The sequence below is a fragment of the Xenopus laevis genome, chromosome 2L (assembly GCF_017654675.1).
Source record: "Xenopus laevis strain J_2021 chromosome 2L, Xenopus_laevis_v10.1, whole genome shotgun sequence".
Lineage (NCBI taxonomy): Eukaryota > Metazoa > Chordata > Amphibia > Anura > Pipidae > Xenopus > Xenopus laevis.
Window position 1 is genome coordinate 104,535,146 of NC_054373.1, and position 20,729 is coordinate 104,555,874.

The 20,729-nt window shown below is 38.0% G+C and overlaps 1 protein-coding gene across 3 annotated transcripts in view; it reads right to left on the bottom strand.

Annotated features, from left to right (window-relative positions):
* The window catches only part of clip2.L (CAP-Gly domain containing linker protein 2 L homeolog), a 69,469-nt gene that overhangs the window by 18,819 nt on the left and 29,921 nt on the right, over positions 1 to 20,729 (bottom strand). For all 3 annotated transcript variants that reach the window (XM_041582273.1, XM_018246966.2, XM_018246968.2), the window contains exons 3-8: positions 14,559 to 15,097; positions 9,154 to 9,278; positions 5,147 to 5,360; positions 3,890 to 4,087; positions 3,172 to 3,275; positions 2,875 to 2,935 (exon numbers count right to left, since the gene is read on the bottom strand). In XM_041582273.1, the coding sequence (XP_041438207.1) occupies positions 2,875 to 2,935; positions 3,172 to 3,275; positions 3,890 to 4,087; positions 5,147 to 5,360; positions 9,154 to 9,278; positions 14,559 to 15,097 (1,241 nt within the window). The remainder of the gene's footprint in view (positions 1 to 2,874; positions 2,936 to 3,171; positions 3,276 to 3,889; positions 4,088 to 5,146; positions 5,361 to 9,153; positions 9,279 to 14,558; positions 15,098 to 20,729) is intronic.

Sequence of the window (20,729 nt, forward strand, 5' to 3'; positions counted from 1 at the left end):
AATTACCTAGTAGATGTTTCACTGCTGAAATGCTTACTAGTGTGACTCCCTTACCAACAACTTACTTTTAAGGCGTCAGTAAGATATCCCATTAGTCAGTGAAATGCTGGTTCATACTCAGATCTGGCAAAAGCTTGGCTAGGGGTGCAGCTAAATCCTCCCAGCACTCATGTTTGACTGGAAAAATGCAACTGTAATTAGTGGCCAGGCTTATGGAGTCTGAGCTTACCTTACATTTGTTTTTTTAACAGGGGAAACAAAAATGTGTGTCCTCAGTCACTTTACAGTGTTTAAGACAGGAAAACAGGTAATTATAAAATAGATTCTGAATAACTGAAAGAGCTTTACTAAAACAGTTAACTAGAAATGTTCTTTTACCATTGAGTTGTCCCAGCCTTCCTTATAAACTGGCTTTACAGAAACTCTCTGTACCACAAAGCATTTCTTGGCACAAAGATATATTTGAAAAGGCCCTTATTTCTTGCTGACACTGATATTAATAAAGCCTTCTGTTTGCGCATAGTTGAGTCACTCAGACATCTGCATGCCAAGCAAAGCAACAATGTCAACTTAGAACTCAAATATCCCTTCTCCAATATTCATTATTGCTTATAGTTATACTGTATATAGTTTTATATTTAACAGATATCATTTTAGATTACAGTTTACATTAAATATTGCTATCTGTGTTTATAACCCTTGCCGTTGGATATTAAAACTGCTTAGCTTGGTAAGTATTATATTAAATACAAATGTCTTTTGGGTTCATTTAGAAACATGATAATGAAGCCATCACAAAAGACATTTTAATGAGATTCCTCAATGTATTCCTATTCATGTGAAGCTCAATAGAAGAGGCCATCAGAGAGCATGAACTGTGAAGAATGTCACCACTGTGACACAAAGCCAGGCTGTTAGGGCATTTATGATGGGTATCACTTTCTTACATTCTGCTGAAATGCGCTGGAACTTAAATCATTTGTTCATGGTTGCTTTAAGCTTTAAGAGTAGCTGAAGAAGCTACATACAGTAAATACAATTTTTTTTGGTGGTGGCTGTTGTAGTATCCACATAGAAAAGGCATTAGGAGTTATTGCTAATGCTTTCATATTGTCATGTACCCACAGGTCTGGGAAGGAGAAAAAAGAAAGGGCTCACTTTGTGATAACAGACTGATCAAGTTAAAATGACTTCAATTCATTTGTAAGCTTGTATACATTTTAAATGCACGTTTGTTTTTTTTTATCAGTGTGCAATATGAAACAGGCGTATAAACAGGCTATATGAGAGCATACATTTAAATAACTTGTAGGGGCCCTAGCCACAAACATTTTTTTTTTTTAAAATAACTTGTAGGGCCCCTGGCCACTAATTTCTTTTTAAAATAACTTGTAGGGCCCCTGGCACCAATGTTTTTTTTATAACTTGTAGGGGGTCCATGGTCACCAATGTTTTTTGTAAGGAGGCCTGACCACCAAAACTTATAGGGGGGCCCTGGGTACCAAAGTTCTTTTTTTTAACTTGCACGGAGGCACTTAATGTTTTAAAGCTTGTGTCTTGTGTGGCCATCCTAGTGATGGTTGAGGGAAGGATGGCAAGGGGGGCCCAGAAATTCTGATGGCAGCCCTGGGTTAACTTCAGTAAGATAAATGAAAGGAAAATCCTGATGGGTTTTTACTGGGTAGCTACTTCAGAGAAAGATGTACACCGTTTTCACAGTTTAAATGGCAGTTGACCTTGTGACAATGCTATTTTGAGTGTAAATCTAATTTCTTGCAGTAATATGATAACTTAGTGTTGTTAACGTAATAGCTAGAAAGGCTTAATGCACAGTTACTTTTACACCTTAGAGGGAATTTATTCAGCTTAATAAGCACTTAGTACATAACTGCATCTTTTTACATGCTTTCAACAGGTTAAAATGCTCACTTGGAAAGACTTCAGAAAATGACCACTAAGACATTTTGTGCCACTAGTTAGATTAGATGAGCTTTGCAGGCACAGCAAGCAATAATCAAGCACGCTACACATTTTTTTTTTGTGCAAATGGCTCTTTCTTTCTTTGAAATTTTACATTCATTCTCTAATTGCACTAGGGTTCTAAGTGGTGTGTGCAAGGTCCTGCAATGGCAGTTGGTAGCTGACATAGCAAGCAAGGTATTAAAGGAAATCTAGAATCGCATAGAGAGAGGGCTATTATTCCCCTTCATAAAGCAGTAATATGAAAATGCATTGCAGTTAGGCTCTCCAGTACTTAAAAGGGACATTGCTTGAACAGAAAAAATCCACAGAAGGGTGATTAAAGCCAAGTCTCAGTTATGAAGAAATGCTGACCAAGCTGAAATTAATTACAGTGGAGAAAAGGAATCAAATTAAAGTGGATATGATTACTATGTATAAATACCTGCATATATATGTGTGTGTGTGTTTGTATTTGAAGGTCATTTTAAAAAAAGGGGTTCAGAACTTTACCCATTCACTAAATATAACAATTTATAATCCCAGGTTTTACAGGGAAAGCTAATTGGATGCTATGGATTGCTGAACTGATGCAATTTTACACCAATGTGGTTGAGCTTGCCAGAAACCTAGTGCAGATTTTGTTCAAGCAATACCTCCCATCACCACATGTGGTTGTCTGACCAAGTTGTGTCAGAGGCTGCACATCCTCCCCACTTACCATGAAAATCATGGTTATCCAGTCAGTGAGCAAAACCAAACAGATAAAGGTAATATAAGCATAACCATGCATTCAACACACATTTGAAATAATGGAATCAGCCCACCTAAATGATGCTTAAAATTTAGTTTTGGCAAGTTTTAGTCTACAAATAAAATGACCAGAGTGAAACAGAACCACACTGTAAAGAATACCTCTAAATCCCCCTTTGTTATGGATTCTTCTTCCACTCGGAACTGGAGATCGTCCACCTTCCTGGAAAGAAAAAATAAATTACATTATTGTACTTCAAAGAAGCAGTTAAATCAAACAGCCTTGCTGATGTTTCTGCTCTGTAAAAAAATATATATAACAAACCTGGGCTAGTGATATATTAGATTATCAGCCCACTACATGGGAGCTGATCTGATATTTTAATGTAAGCTGTTCCTTTTCTGTTGAACAGTTTATGTGATGATCCAGATAAATTCCACAAGAGAAATAATATTTACCTTCTTTCCTCTTCCAGTTGGTTAAGGAGCTCCATTTTTTCTTTTTGTGCTGTCTCCACCAACGCATGAGTGTGATGAAGATTACCTTCTGCTTCTGTTATATACTGTTAAAAACAACATGGGGGGGTCTTAAAATAGCAAACAATGCCTAGTTTCACACTTTTTCTATGCTGTGAACCATTTCATATTATGGTGCTCAAAGATTTAGGAGATAAAACACATCATCTGCAAAGAAGTACTACATGCCCTTTAATATGCAAACAATATATTTTTCTTTTTTTAGATTTATTAGTAAAACACACATAGGAGAAACATTGAAAACATAAAATATAAGCACAAAAGAGTGTCTATAAATTTATATCTAACATGACATTCTGACCTGGCCCAATGTTTAAAGGGTTCAGAAGTTGGGGTAGAAGATGCTTTGTATGAAAGTGACATCAAAGCGACAGCATGCTTAGGAAATTAAGATCTGTAACTTTATTCTAGGCTTCAAATGTTCCTTCTCAGACTAATAATTTCTACATAATATGGCTGATGTGTAAAACATACTACATGAGATTTCTTTGCATGGGTAGGCTACCTTCATTATTTGAATATATAGTCTCCCTAAATCTTCACTATTTTCTGCATATGTCTAGGGGCTTAGAAGACTATTGTCAGTTAAGCTTGTCGGTACATTTACATTTTATTTATTGGTTTAAGGAATACTTCTTACCTGCTCATGTTTATTTTTTAAGAGTGTGAGTTCCTTCTCAACTTCACAGATATGACTTGTGGCCTTTGCCACCTCAGCTCGTTCAAGATCTCTTTCTGCCAGTAGTTGCTCAATATGTTGCTGTTTTTCCTTTAGTGCCTCCTGTAGCGCAGTAGTACCAGAGATTTTCCGTGCATACCTTGATGAGGTTTCTGTGAGCTATGGATAATACAATGAGAATCACTGCAGCTGAAGAAAACTACTGAAACCACATTATAAACCTCAATTATGTTTTTCTTTCCATTTCTTTACTTGGATATGTTTCTTGGTATTTTAACAGTGTTATTGTACTAAGCCAAATTTAGCTGAACGCAGCATTAAATATTCTAATTATACATCATATATTGCTAAATTAAATAAGTACAGCCATGTCTATTTTAGCAGTATCCAGGACTGACATCAGGAGGGTACAGGGGCTACTGCAGGCAGAATCCCATTAGCTGAGAGGGGCACACACATGGAAAGACACGATTTTCATGTCACAAAGGGCATGAGGCTTGTGGGGAGGGGTCGGGGTTATGGTTGACCATGGGCTAAGTTTGGGGTGTCATTGGTGCCAATCAGGGGTGTTGCATTTTCGTTTCATTTGGGGCCCATTTTGCTTGTTAGGAGGCCCATCACCAAGGGGGCCCAGGTAACAGATGGTCTAATAATTGGTGGACAGAGTTACAGCCAAATTGAGGCCAATTAAAGCAGAAAACATTTGCATGTCTAAAGAGAAAATTCAGAAATTATTTACAGAAAATTGTAGGTTTAAAATACATTTATGTAAAAACACTTCATTTTGTTGAATTCGTTTTTTACAATCCATTAAAATAAACATGCACACTTCTCAGCTCATCTCTGGCATGTGCAGAAAGATAACCAATCCTGCTGATTCCCGTAAGGTCTCCACTCACATGTGGGCAGAGGTTGTAGTCATTTGGCTCTTAATGAAGTCATCACCTCACTTTAAAAACTGTTTTGCAAGGTCATGTTTGAGAACTGGTATATGTGAAAAGACTACTATATGTGAGGTCATCCCTAACGATCTGGAGCCAGTGCAGGAAGACTAGTGCTCCATCTTATACAGAAACCACAGGGCATCTCTGAACTAGCTTGGCTGAAGGTTGTGGTTCTGCAAACACTGGAGTGCCAAAGGATGCTTATCTCTGATCTACAAAATGGGACTTAACACAGTTATCACTGATTAAAAATATAGACAATGAGAATTCTCACCAGGCCACTTCTGCTGGGTCTTCCTCCAACTGATGATGCTACAGAGCTCACAGAGCTTATGGATGAACTGCTGGGGCTGTGTGTTAGGGCAGATACTCCCATAGCCATCCTCTTGCTTTTTTTGGCCTTTGCAGGACTAGTAGATGGAAAGCCAATCCTGATGACTTTGTGAATTGGAGCAAAAAGGCCAAACTTTGGAGGACACTGAAAATACCTGGAGAGTTAAAAGCAAAGTCTAAAATAAAAAAACATGGTAAGCCAAGTATAATTTTATATAACTTTTCTATTGGTCTTATAACATGAATAAAGTGTGAAATATATAACAGCACAAAAAATCAGGTCTGCACACTCAAACACGAATCTTTAGACTCAGGTGGTAAGATTGAAATATGTTTTACTAGTTAAAAAAACAACCAAACAAAATGAGAATAGCCCCAACGTTTCGGCAAATAGCCTTTGTCAAGGGGATTCTCAGAATTTGTCAAGGGGATTCTCAGAATCCCCTTGACAAAGGCTATTTGCCGAAACGTTGGGGCTATTCTCATTTTGGCAGGTGTATCCGCTACTTGTAGTTCCTTTTCTGCCTTTCTGTACCTAAGGGTGGTATGTATATCAGTATCATGTGAAATGTTTCTTGTCCTTGTAAACATTATGCTTTTGTTTGGTTGTTCTTTTTAACTAGTAAAACATATTTCAATCTTACCACCTGAGTCTAAAGATTCGTGTTTGAGTGTGCAGACCTGATTTTTTATATATATGTTATATTTGGTTGCTCTGTAGGGGCGTAAAGGTTATTTTGCACCTCTCACTGCATTTTTTCTCTTTCATAGTTTGAATTAGGTGTGCCCTCCATTTACCTGTATTTTCAAATACATAACAGCAGCCAGAGTTTTGTTCTTTACATTCTGACTACACTAGACTATTCAATGATGATGAATTGTCATTGTGTAACTACGTGTTACTAAAATTAAGCCAGTAAGTTCAGTACTCTGAACGTGAATAGCAAAGTGCTGAACCCTACACGCCACTTTTGTAATAAAGCACCTTTTAGACCAGGATCATCTACCCAGTCTTATGGTGGCCATACATATAGAGATCCGCTCATTTGGCAGCTTTGCCAAACAAGCTGATCTCTCCCCGATACGCCCAGATGGGTGATATTGGGTTGATCCAATTGTGGGTCCTAGGGCCCAACAATCAGAGCATAATGTATGGAATACTGGTGGTCTGATCGCTGGACCGCATCAACAAAAAGATCCAAAAGGCTTTTTACCCCTTCCTGATCGACATCTGGCCGCCCCTCGGCCAGATATCGATCGGAGAAGCCTGTCGGAGGGCCCCAAACATGGGCCAATAAGCTTCTAATTCGATCTGTCGGCAGCTTTTATCGGCCCGTGTATGGCCACCTTAAAGGAGAACTAAACCCTAAAGTTAAAAAACCCAACCCCCCTACATACTGTAGACTCCCCTCCCCCCAGCCTACGTGTTACCCCGGGCAATTGCCCCTAAGTCTTTACTTACCCCTCCGTGCAGATTCTGTCCAGCGGAGTTCACGTGCGCCATCTTTAGCCGCTTCGGTAGTCTTTGGAAGTTTCAGCGCATGCGCAGTTGTCGCAAAACAGAAAAATGCTCCAACTGCGTATACGCCTACACGGCACTTACTTCCCAAAGATTACCGAAGAGAAGAAAATGTCTGGCGTGAACTCCACTGGAAAGAATCTGCAAAGAGTTAGGGGCATTTGCCCGGGGTAGCAGCTAAGTTGCGGGGGGGTTTAATTCTCCTTTACGGAACAGACAAAAATATATGCATGAACATGCGCAATATTGGGTCAAACAATAGCCATATCAGCATCATGTACAAATCATCAAAAGCACACTGACGGCCTGCCATTTTCACTGCATATAAGTAACGAGTATAGATTTAAAACCAAATTTATTTAAAACATGAGGTAAAATCATGATGTGAACACTTGGATGTTTGCAGGCAGGGAGCACGGCTTGACGCGTTTCGTGACTTTGTTAGTCACTTGTGACATCCGAGTGTTCACATCATGATTTTAACCTCATGTTTCAAATAAATTTGGTTTTAAACCTACACTCGTTACTTATATCCAGTGAAAACGGCAGGCCGTCAGTGTGCTTTTGATGATCTGTCTGTGATACCATGTGACCAAACAACACTGGATTACCACTGCCTCTTTCCCCATTTCTCTTTCAGCATGTTTGTCTCTACTACATCAGCATCATGTGCTAGAAGTAATGAGAGGAGATATGGAAAATGGGTGTGCTGCATAAAATGCCTGCTTTACCTTGTATATCATTCTTATCCATTATGAGTATGACGCTACTGCCATGAGCCATGATCTCATGTTGTGCTTATTTTGAAATACACCCTTGTTGTGATTACTTACATAGGCGTTAAACTAAACATCGTACTTCTGCTGTTTTATGCTGAATGCATCTGTACAATACATCAGGCCACTACTGTATGCCAGTAAAAAAAAGTATGTTCTTTCCAACTTTTTCCCTAGATTGCAACAGTTTCTTTAGCTTAGTCTGAGTAGTCTCCAATACTAAAGCAATGTCCAAGTGTATCTGTATAAGCCAGTTGGCTTAGTACTCTATGCCTTGTTTTGCTTTCAGTCTTGAGGAATGTTGACTGGAAAGTTTATTAATGTCTTGGAAGACATATGACATGGGCAGCAGGTGTTTGGCCACATCTTTGAATCTTATGTAGTGAGACATTAGCATTCAGAAATAATGATTTATACATGGTTATCTTAAAGCAAGTGGAAAATAATTCTCTATTCGCTTGACATATTTGTCTTGTCTTCTCTTGATTTTCAGAGATCTGAAACACACACGTCTTAAAGGCACAACAACAGCAAAAAAAGAGAGTGCATTAAAGTAATGAAATTATGATGTTCGGATTGTGCTGCAATCATACAACTAAAAAGTTTATATAAACAAGCGGCTGTGTAGCCATGGGGGCAGTCATTCAAAGCTGAAAAAGGATAAAAGGCACAGGATACTCAACCGATAAAAGATAAGCTCTGTAGTGTACAATGGGATTCTTTAGAACTTATCTGTGATCCATTGTGTATCCTGTGCTTGAATGGCTTGTTTATATATAAAGCTTGTTATATATATAGTCTTTCTGAAGCAAAACTTTAGGAGGGCCCTAAAATTATAGGATAAATGATAAATTAGTAATTTTTATTTATGCCATTGAATATCATGTTACTGTTGAGACATCACTAATGTAATGAATATAATTTAACATGTAAGAATTGTTAGGGGTGTAAAATCATCTGGCAGCTACAGTCAAAGTCGTCACTCATGTATAAGATATAATTTACCTCTGTCAAAATTGTATAAGGCCATAACGTAGGGCAATGGCGAACTGGGGAGGAGCAGATTCGTAAAGGCTGAAACTCGTCCATCCAACCCTGAATGCCGCAATAATGAACTCTAACTCAGGCTCTTTAAAACTGTACTTAAATTCAAGGGGCTGATTTATCAACATACAAATATGATTTTTTTACTCATGAATTTGAATTATGGTTGAAAAAAATTAAAATATTTGATACTTATTTAACTAAAAATAGGCATTTAAAAGCTCATGAGTTCATGTAGAATACAGTGGGAGTTGTCCTCTGCAAAATCTTATAGATTGCTTCAATTTGCGGGTTTCAAATTTTACACATTTTTTTGAGTCTGTAGACCCATTGAAAATGATGAATAGACTATGAATTTGATGTATTTTTTTCAGTTTTGTTTGATCAAGTTTTTTATATTCAGATTTTTTTTAGTAAATATGCAAACATTCAAATTTTGTAACATTTCAAGTTAATTTCAAAAAACTAAAATTTTACAGATTGATGCATAGACCTCCTTTTGTACCTCTTGGAGCACTAGCACTAGCACTAAAGTGACAAATAATGTTGAGTTTTTACAAAGGCCCCAGTCTACAAATTAAAGTGATTCCAGCAAAAATAAATCAGTACCTTGTTCCAGCAACTGCTCCATCATTTTTCCCAAGAGGCTCATCCAACTCCACTCCACACCATTCTCCTTTTGCAAAATCCGTCTCTCCCACATAACGCACAACTCCTGTTTTTGTTCCGCCCACCTGCAAGTTACCACAAGGCAAATATTAGTGCAATACACTTGTGTTACGGTCCAAATTGTACAGCATTGCTTCTGTAACATCACAGATCCCCTTGCTATTAAGTGACTATACTGGCCTATAAGGCAATAACTTTCTAGAGGCACATTTATCAAGGGTCGAATTTCGAATTCATGTGAGTTTTTTATAACTACCATGAACTCGAAATTCGACCAATCAAATCAATAAAATCGAATTTTTCAAAGTCTGGTGATTGGAATCAACCTGAAAATTCGAATAGAATTCAAATCGAATTTAAAAAACTTGATTTTTCTCAGTAAAAAAAACTCGAACGTCAGGAAGGCTGCAAACAACTCCAAATTGATCCCTGGACGTCTCCCATTGACTTAAACAGCAATTCGCAGGTTTTAGGTGGTAAATAGTCAAATTCGAGTTCTTAAAGAGATACTGACACCAGAAATTTAGCCTTTTTTTTACATATACCATAAAATTTACTTTCCATGCTTCTTATAATTTTTCCATAAAGTATTTGCAGGATGCTTTTACATTACCTCTCTGATGCACCATGTTCCTGTATGAGGGGGCTGCCATATTTGTGCACTAGGAGTCCGTTAGCATTAGAAACTTTAACTGACAGGCTGAGATGGGACAGTCAGGTTGGCAAAACTGTCAGGTTTAGGAACTTCAACTAACTAATTTGAATAACTCCCTAGTCAAATTGGACAATTTTGACCACAAAAAACTGAATAACTGTGTCATTTTCAACATTGTACCCTATTATTGTGAGCTGATATAATACATTATGTGCTTAAAAATATGCAGACACAGCTGCTTATTGAAATTGACTATCAAGCCACATCCATTGCTGACAGACTAGTTTTTAATTAAGGGGCCAATTCACCAAGGGTCGAATATCGAGGGTTAATTAACCCTCGATATTCGACTGGGAATTAAAATCCTTCGACTTCGAATATCGAAGTCGAAGGATTTTAGCGCAAATAGTTCGATCGAACGATCAAAGGATTATTCCTTCGATCGAACTATTAAATCCTTCGAATCCAACGATTCGAAGGATTTAAATCCAGCGATCGAAGGAATATCCTTCGATTAAAAAAACTTAGGAAAGTCTATGGGGACCTTCCCCATAGGCTAACATTGAGTTCGGTAGCTTTTAGATGGCGAACTAGGGGGTCGAAGTTTTTTCTTAAAGAGACAGTACTTCGACTATCGAATGGTCGAATAGTCGAATGATTTTTAGTTCGAATCCTTCGATTCGAAGTTGTAGTCGAAGGTCGAAGTAGCCCATTCGATGGTCGAAGTAGCCCAAAAAGTTTTTTTACTTCGAATCCTTCACTCGAAGTTAGTGAATCGGCCCCTAGGTATTTGACCATGAACCAAGTCATTTCCAGCAGCACACACTGGCAGTAAACTGAGATGTACTGAAGACCTCAGTTATATTCTATATGGCAACATCATAGGATTTTTCAGCAAGCCAGTTTGTCAGAATTCTGCCACATTAGATCTCCTGCCAACTGTAAGCTAAGTGATTGTGAAGTAGAGACATCTAGAAGCAACAACAATTCAGTCACAAAGTGATAAAATGCTAAAGCATGCAGTGTGTAAAGATCTCCTGTGTACAGTTGGAACATACACAATTTTAAACTGTCTCTAGAATCAAATGCAACACGACAAAATGTTTCCATGGACAACATCACCATGATCAATACCAAATATTGGCTGGAGTCATGTAAAGGTCCCTTAAAAAATGAATGTGAGTTTGGCAAATGTTCTAACTGCCTAAATGTGTAAAACTGACTGTAAAGTTTGTTGGGTGATGCATACTTTAAAGGTTGGTGAAAGTAGAAGATTGCCTGGGCAGTTTTTATAGTCTATCTGAAGTTTGGTGAAGGTTCCTTCCTGATTTAGCACAATACTGCCCAGTGCACCCTGACTGTAACCCACATGAACACCTGTGGGATTAAGTGTAACTCTGACTGCAAACCAGGTCACATTACAGAAAATCCCTGCCAAACCTCACTAATTCTTTTGTAGCTGTATACAAATCCATTAACAATGTTCCAAAATCTAATGAAATTTAGTAAAGATTGTTACAGCAGCAAAGGAAATTGCCAACTTAATATTAATACCCTTGGTTTCAGAATGAGGACAGATACGTTTGGCCATATTGTGTTGGAAAAAGGAAATTGTAATTCACCACCTTACATTAGCCTCACATAGCAAATTTTGCTTTTATATTTTTTCCAGACATCTGATCACCGGCACGTAATACATTTATAAATTAACCAGCACAAATAAAGCCTGTTTAAATATGGTTTACCGTAACAGCAATTTTAAATAAAATGAGAACTCTACACACAACCATTGGTTTTGGGAGAGCTTTGTTTGAGCTTACTCTGGACAGCTGGTGAAGATTATGCTAAAGTTGTAATGTTTATGTTTGCAAGCAGCTGCAAAATGTGCATTTTTGGAAAATCAGGCCATTTGATTACAGTAGAACCCCCATTTTACATTTTTCAGGGGACCAGAAAGAAATGGTGTAAAATCCAGGAAAATGTAAAATCGTGGAAATGTATAATGCATTATATATAGGTGTGACCACAAAACAACAATGTAAAATGAGGGAAAACTTAAAATGAGGGGGATGTAAAATTGAGGTTTCATTGTACATCCAAGGCTGAGTCACTGTTTCCATTTACACAGATTTGCAAAAGGTTTTGCCTGGGACCCACTGAGAGAAGGCACTTTGGGAAATGTACAAAAATTTAAAGTTATATTAGCAATGTGGTTATGTTTTCCTGGTGTTTATGTGGGTTTTCTCCCACATTCTCCCTGGTTAATTGGCTCCTGATGAAACTGACCATAGTGTGTGAGTGAAAGTGATAGGGACCATAGATTATAAACTCCACTGGTGCAGGGAATGATGTATAATCTCTGTAAAGTGCTGTGGAACATGTACTATATAAATAAAACATAATACTCTAGCTCCATGTTTAATTTTTCATTGGCCAGTAGCTGAATTGACATGAAAAGTCAACTAGTAGTGTGGGAAAATATCTACTATAAACAAATAGAATGTTAAGTACACAAAGAAATCTGCTCACACTATGTTCTTTTTCAGTTAATGAGCTCACACAATTAGAAAAATGTGCTCCTTTATAAAAAAAAAAAAACAATCACGAGTAGCCTCCATGCATTTGCAGGACAGTTTTCCTTTACTGTTATTTTAGCAGATTAGGAACAGTCAGATCATCTTTCTGTGACACATAAGGTGTCAGGAGCTGTCCTCTTAGATGTTTGAAAAGATAGTAATTTTCTACAGTACAATTCACAACCTTGTCTACTTTAGATGAACGAGCAGCAAATATTCTGCAATAATTATTTTTTGGGAAACATTACACATGGAATGAAGAGAACCATAGAGATCATTGACAAAAAATGGCATGAAAGACTAGAACTAGATGTGTCTTTTAATATTAATAAGCAAATAGACACAGTACAGTTCTTCCTGAGTGATTAGAAACAAGATGACATATATTACTCTTTAAAAGGCAAGGAAATACTACAAAGAAGAATGCATAAGAACTCCATGTTTATTTAAAGTTCCAAAAGTCCCGGAATAGCAGGATGCTTCCCTGATGTTCTGTTTAAATCGCTATTCATATTGTCCAGTAATATTGTGTTGTCAAAGTTGAACTAAGCTGTGAACAAAGCTGTGAATTCTGTGTAGCTGTAAACATAGGTTCTTTTTCTTCTAAGATAGGGTCAGAACCCTTTAAGGAGAACTAAACACCCCTGTACCACCCCCCCCCCCCCCATTAACTACCTGGCATTGCCCCCCTCTCCCTCCCCGCACTGTGCATTAGTAAAAAAAAAACTTTCAAAGATCTGACCCTAAAATGGAGAGAAGTGGAGCTCCAGGGCACAATCTTCTGCCGCTTCATATTCTTTTTGGGCTCAGTGCTGACACGATGCATGCGGAGCATGTGCAGTTGGCCAAGTCAGGAATCGGCTTCAACTGCGCATGCTCAAATCGGCATGGAGTTCCAAAACAATACAAAGCGATGGAAGATGGTGCCCTGGAGCTCCGCTGCGCTGCGCTGCTCTGCATTTTAGTGTCAGATTTTTGTTAAGGGTTTTTCTTTGCACCAAAGTCGCCCCAAAGTTTTCCCAGCAGGAAACCAAATACAGATTTAAAAAGTGCACATTTAAACACGGGAGTCAAATCTTCCTGTGTGCCAGTACCCTTACAAGTAATGTATAATTGTTTGCTGTTGAAACAAAACAACGGCCCAACTATTCCATCCAGGATGTTGCATCCTTTCAGCAGGATTTTGACAAACTGACACTCTGGGCAGCTAAGTTACATGTGAGATACAGTGTTGATAAATGTAAGGTTATGCACCTCATGTAAAAAAAATGGACAGAAAAACATAATGGAAAGTCTCAGTTATGAAGAAAGACTGGCCAAGTTGGGATAGTCTACACTGGAGAAGAGGCACTTAAGGGGAGATATAACTATGTACTAGTATATAAGGAAACTATATAATAAACTCTTTATTGGACCAGTAGGTTCTTCTTACGTAAAGGCATCCATTGAGGTTAGAAGAAAGAATTTTCCACCCTGCAGTGGTTGTACTGTTAGATAAATAGTTTCAAGAATGTTCGGATGGCATTTTAGCAAGTTAGATATACAGGGATCTTGAAAACAGCTTACTGCAAAGTTGACTAGTCAGATTTGAATCTTTCAGTCAGGAAGGAATTGCTCTCCCTCTCAGGCAAATTGGAGATGATTTAGATGGAGTTTTTCACCTTCCTCTGGATCAACTGGCAGTAAGACAGATGTCATTTGGACAAAAAGGTTGAACTCAATGGATATGTGTTGTTCTTCAGACTAAATTGCTATGTTATTATGTAGTAAATAAAGAAATATAGATTAATTTTTTTTCAGCATAGGACATTTTTGTCTTTGCAACAAATAATTATGTGAGCCCTTATATACCTTGTCTCATACTAAATTGGTTTTAAGGTTATTATACCTTATTTAAAAGTAAATCACTATTTCGCTTCTTTCTATTAAATAAGAGTACTGCATTTAAAAACTTAGCAAACCATCTGTTCCTAGTGTTTTCAGCTTATACACTACATAGACATACAAAGGAGAAATTCACCACAAGAGCATTACATCACAGCAGTCAGCAAAAATGTTGTGTTTCTCATTCTTCTCTAATGTGAACCATAGCAAAAAATAAACAAAGTGCTTACCAGAACACGATCTCCAATCCTTAGATCTTTGTCACCTTTTTTCACCGACCCACTGTCTGAAAGATTTGATCCTGACTCATTTCCTGTCTTTATGCTACTGTTTAAGACACTCTCCCGCAAAGGTATAATACGCGTAGTAAGAGGCGGGGTGGCTGTTCCAGAATGCAAGGACAAGTTCTGTGTCGTCAATGACTCTACTGAATGAGAATCACTTCCTGTGCCATCTGCCACTTGTTGCCGGGTCAGCTTGGATGGCCTGGTAAATATTCCTTGTAATGGTTGGCATTCAAAATAGCGCACTCCACCTACAGATCCATCATTTTTTCCAACAGGATCATCCAGAACAACTCCTGCCCACTGTCCTGGTGCAAACTGTGTTTCTCCCAGGTATTGCACAACTCCAGACTTCACTCCATTGACCCATACATGTTCTCCAACCACAAAATCTCCAGCAAATTCATCACCAACCTCTGTGAATTTTGAGCTTGATTTCTCTCCACAAGCTGAAGAGGTGGATCCCTGTTTGTGTAAAGGAGAACCTGTGAAGAACAAAGAAATCGAGTCATTATTACAGCATTAACACACAAAAAAAAATGAATTGTAAAAGAAAATTGTATGTCCTATTGTCAAGGCTCAAGTCACAAAAAATATGGTACAGTAATTCTTACAATTGGTCCCACTGCTTGTATCAGGACAAAGACCTAATTAATAGTACTACATTGCTGTATAGGAAAAGTATACTGCTATATTATGGGACCTTGACAATGCCTTGATATTTCTGGTAATTCCTTTAAAGTATTTGCATTTTAAAGGTTTGATGATGGACTCCTCTCTTGCCGGGTCCTGGGCAAATGCCATTTTTGCTAATTTACTACCCTGTTATTGAGAAAGAGCAAGGGATATTATCATTTAGAACCCTAATTACCAATCCCATTCTTTAATTGCCAAAAACATGGCAATTCAAATGATTACCTTAGCCTTGTTAATACTGTAAAATCTATCTACCAAGTTGCGAGGTATCAGTAAGATGTGGTTCAGTTTACATTTTACACTACAACCAACTCTGTTAAATCTTGGGGCTTGCGTAAATTACAGACAGAAACTTACATTAGGAAGGTAACAAAGAGCCAAACAGCTCCAAAGACTGGGGATAAGACTTATAATACTATAGGGATGATGTAATAAAAAGTGCAAGGTTTGCTACAGATCTAGCCACTGGTCAGCAAGTAGCATTTACAGGTTACCGGTTTAAACGTAAACAGTATTATTATTACCATGTATTAAAACAAACTCCAACATTTTTAACAGCACTGTACAATAATGTCATTGGTCACTATAGGTTATTGCACAAGTTTACTGCCTTTAAGCCAAACTCATTGCCTTTTATTGCATAAGGGGTATGTAGTTTAATAAAGTATTCAAAATTCCATACCAATTTAAAGTTGACTTTTTATGACTATTGCACTTAAAAGTGATTGCGCAAACTATTATATGAAACCTATGACGTGTTATTTCTAGCTGTAGCCCATATCCTTTGAAATGACCTTTTTGCAGACTGCCTCTGCCTTGGTTCTATAGAGAACACAATCTTCTAAGCAAGAAGCTCCCGCTTGCCAGATTCTGACATTGCACTGCTATCTCATTTGATCAAGGTCAGTATGACTGAAACCAATACACTGACAAAGCAGAAGCAATCTTATTAGTTACACTTGTATTGAATGCAGTGAGCAGCAACATTAAAATGAGCCTTTATATTTAAATGGTGTTATGATGTGCTATATTTCAGTGAAACACTTGGCCATGCCATACATCACAGCCTAATAAACGGTAATACATAATTGCTAAATATCTATCTGATCCAATATAGGGCCCATCGATCAGATCATAATGAGGAAAAAACAGCAGTCAAATCGAGGACCACATCAGCGAACCGATGCGGTCCTCGATCCAACATCTGGCCAACTTTCAGACAGATATCGATTGTGCAAGCCCCATACACTGGGCAATAAGTTGCCGACTTAATCTGTCTGCCCATGCATGGGGGCTTTTAACATTAGATTCATAGATCAGGAGGTCACACAGTAGCATTTTTTCCCATTTCCATGCTTCCTTTAGTAGCACTGCTGTGCCCCAGGATGGATTTATCCACTTTAGTTACAATGTACTGTTTTAATATTAGAGAGAAAAGGGAAATAATTTTTACAAATTAGAATTATTTGCCTAAAATAAACTCTATGGGAGATAGCCTTCCTGTAATTCAGAGCTTTCTAGCTATCCGGTTCCTGGATAATGGATCCCATACCTGTACTATATTATATATAATGCCATTATTGACACACAGCACAAACTAGCTGCAGTTGTACAGATGTGCTGCAGTGTCAATTATCATATAAGAATAATTCTCTCTGCATACTAAACTAAAATAAAATAAGCAATATAATAAAATAAGCAAGGCCTCAATCAAACTGCAGAGCTATTGCCAAAGAAAGGGGAGACTACCAACTAAGATATATGGGCTTTAACACTTGACATGCTTTGATCAGAGTCAGAAGCCACACACTGTTTTGTCTTCTGCTACCAATTAATTTGAATGAGAAACAATATGATTATAAATTTAAAATTTGGCTGTATGTACAAGGCACCCTGCAGTGGTGTAGCTATAAAAATGGTCCATGGCACACAGGCATCATTGATCACTGATTTCCTCTCTGGGAAAACCATGGAGATCAAAACAGACCTCTCAGCTGACATGTCTACATTACTGATTGCCATAGACAGTTCCATTATTATTTAAGGAAGCATGGTCTCACTGAAAAAGTATGGTGCCATTTCTGTAAAGTCTGTTCAGTTTGTAGTTTGATAAAGTTTTATTCATGCCCTGGCCTTCCCAGACAAGACCAATCCACCCAATTTTGCCTTTTCATTTCTCTTTAATCCACCATTTCTCTTTAATCCACCCTCGATGTTTTCTTGTCTCATTGCTCCACCCTAGTAAATCACTGACCCACCCATTTCTGCCATGGCCCTGCCCCTTTACATCGTGAGCCAACCCTTTTACATCACAACCATCCCCTGTTAATCACTTTTAATATCATTCTTACCACAAAGCATTCTATGTTATGTTAATGCCATTAAAAAGAATAGGATACAGGAGTGCATTTTTTTTTCCTTTTGGGCTTCTTTTGTATACAAATTCTACAATTCATGTAGATACGTTAAAACTTGCTATTTAATCTGATACCTAAGTCTTGATTGCAGAAAATGTTAAATTTCATCTAGGGAATGTGCACATCAGCACTGTAACAATTCCTCATTGTTAAGATTTGTTAAAGTCCTGGCAGAACATGTGCTGGAATTTCAATGAGATCAAAAAGATATCGATCAGCATTTCAAGGGAATTTACAGTTAACATGTGTTTATTTATGTGGCATATATCTGGATTTGCAAATTTTGTATACTTTTAGCATTGTTAAACTGCCACAGTCTTAGCTATATCTATCTATAGTTTAAATCTTTGCATTTTCACATTGCTACTCTCATTCTGTTTGCATCTTCTTGTGTGTCTGCACTAGTTATGAACTATATAGCCAAACGTTGGCTCCAGTCCAGAAAACCATAGAAATCTAGAACAATTATTTTCAATAGGTAAAGAATCGTTTAAATCATGAAAACAAATACCTGATTGCTTGTTAAAGGAAAATAGAAGTTAGAATCACAAGGGGTGCCAATGTGTTAGGTAGCCTTCAGTTATTCTAGTCACTTTCTTCTGACCCAGGGCCATTACTTCTCTTCTTCAAACGATGCATGGCCCAAGGTATTTAGATGTCTCAGGCATCCAATACTGCTACTGTAGTTGGGCACATGAGCAGTACAAAATTATAGTTCAAGTTATGTACTGTATAGTACTCACCCAGAGTGACACAGGGGATTCCTAGGACACTGGAACAAAATTACCAAGGAAAGGTACCCCAGGGTATCAAGTAAGCACTAGAACAGGGGTGTCCAAACTGCGGCCCGGGATGCATATGAATGTGGCCCAGCTTGGTTCCCGAGGAAACGTCATGCCGCAAAGGATATAGGAGGAGAGAGGAGGAGGCCCATTGCCCAGTTAGTAATAATAATATAATAATAAGTCTATTTAATATCCAGGTGTCACATTTTCCAGTGTATAGCTCCATCTGGTTATCCAACTGCCATTGTAGTTCTTTTCTGTGTATTTCCTTTACTTTTACAAATCAAACGTGTTTGTGTATTTCATGTGTGGCCCCAGACAATTTTTCTTTTTCCAATGTGGCCCTGCGAGCCAAAAGTTTGGACACCCCTGCACTAGAATCACCAGTATGTGTCTAACAATTTGGCTACCCCCAAATTCTACCTTTGTTCTACATGTACTACATGCATTGATTTCCACCTGATTTGGTGACAATTGTACTGGGTCAATTTATGCTGATCAACTTGCTTAGCCCAAGTAACAAAGATCCAATCACACAGGAAATTTGTGCAGAACTACTGTAAGAATTTTGTAACCCACCTATTCACTATTTGAAAGAACTTTTAATTGGGAAAGGCATCATTCTTTTATAATTTTTTCATAAACATGTTTACATGTCTACACGGGTTTTAATGCACTGTATAGTCTTATAGTGAGTACATCACAGTGGAAATTGTTGCTCTGCTTTCTTGTAAGGGATACTGTCATGGGAAAAAATATTTTTTTCAAAATGAATCAGTTAATAGTGCTGCTCCAGCAGAATTCTGCACTGAAATCCATTTCTCAAAAGAGCAAACAGATTTTTTTAAATTCAATTTTGAAATCTGACATGGGGCTAGACATATTGTCAATTTCCCAGCTGCCCCAAGTCATGTGACTTGTGCTCTGGTAAACTTCAATCACTCTTTACAGGTGTACTGCAAGTTAGAGTGATATCACCCCCTCCCTTTTTCCCCCCAGCAGCCAAACACAGAAACAATGGGAAGGTAACCAGATAGCAGCTCCCTAACACAAGATAACAGCTGCCTGGTAGATCTAAGAACAACACTCAATAGTAAAAGCCCATGTCTCAATGAGACACGTTCAGTTACATTGAGAAGGAAAAACAGCAGCCTGCCAGAAAGCATTTCTCTCCTAAAGTGCAGGCACAAGTCACATGACCAGGGGCAGCTGGGAAATTGACAAAATGTCTAGCCCCATGTCAGATTTCAAAATTGAATATAAAAAATCAGTTTGCTCTTTTGAGAAATGGATTTCAGTGCCGAATTCAGCTGGAGTAGCACTATTAACTGATGCGTTTTGAATAAAACATGTTTTCCGATGACAGGATCCCTTTAACCTTTTTAAATACTATATATTTTAATTCTTATGTATTACTCAATGACTTTAGCCCAGGGTCATGATGGAAACTTTGACAGTAATAAAGCACTATGAAATAGTCATTCAATATGTAACAAACAGAATGGGACTTAACATACAAGTAAATGCTAGCTAAGAACAAGTAAACATTCAAGTTATACCATAGCCAAAATAAAACTATCACCTGAGTAAATTATAGGTACATATATATTCTAAGTGTAGCTTTTGAACTCCCCCTCCTCCTTCCCCATGCTGGCCCCCTAGAGCAGTCCCATGTGTCTGTCTGTACTGTTCGTGGCAGCCATGGGGACAAATTTACTAACCTCTGAAAATTTGCCAGCGAAGGCTTCGCTCACAGCGCAACACTTTGCCAGGCGTAGATTCGCCAGGACAACGCTAATTCACTAAAATCCAAAGTTGCGTCTAGGGCACCGAATGCTGGCGAAGTTGCACTAGCGTTACTGCGCCAAGCGAAGCGAAGTTGCGATAGCATTGCCTAATTTGCATAAGGCGGGAAGTTAAAGTTCAATTGACGTATATGTTGCAGTAAATACATTACACTACACAAGCCCGGGAAACCTTAATAAAATAAAATAAAGTTGTTATATTGCCCTACACACGAGCCCAGTGTATAGTTTATGTGCCATACTGTATGTTAGGAAATGTAGGGGGGAAGCTCATTACCCCAAAAAAATGTTACTCTCTTTTTCAGCCTATCACCCTGAAAAAGAAAAAGATGCTAGCGTTTTTTGGGACTTTTTTTTTTTTTTTGGGGAACATTTTTAACTATTTTTTTAGGAAGTCCTATCTAATCTATTGCA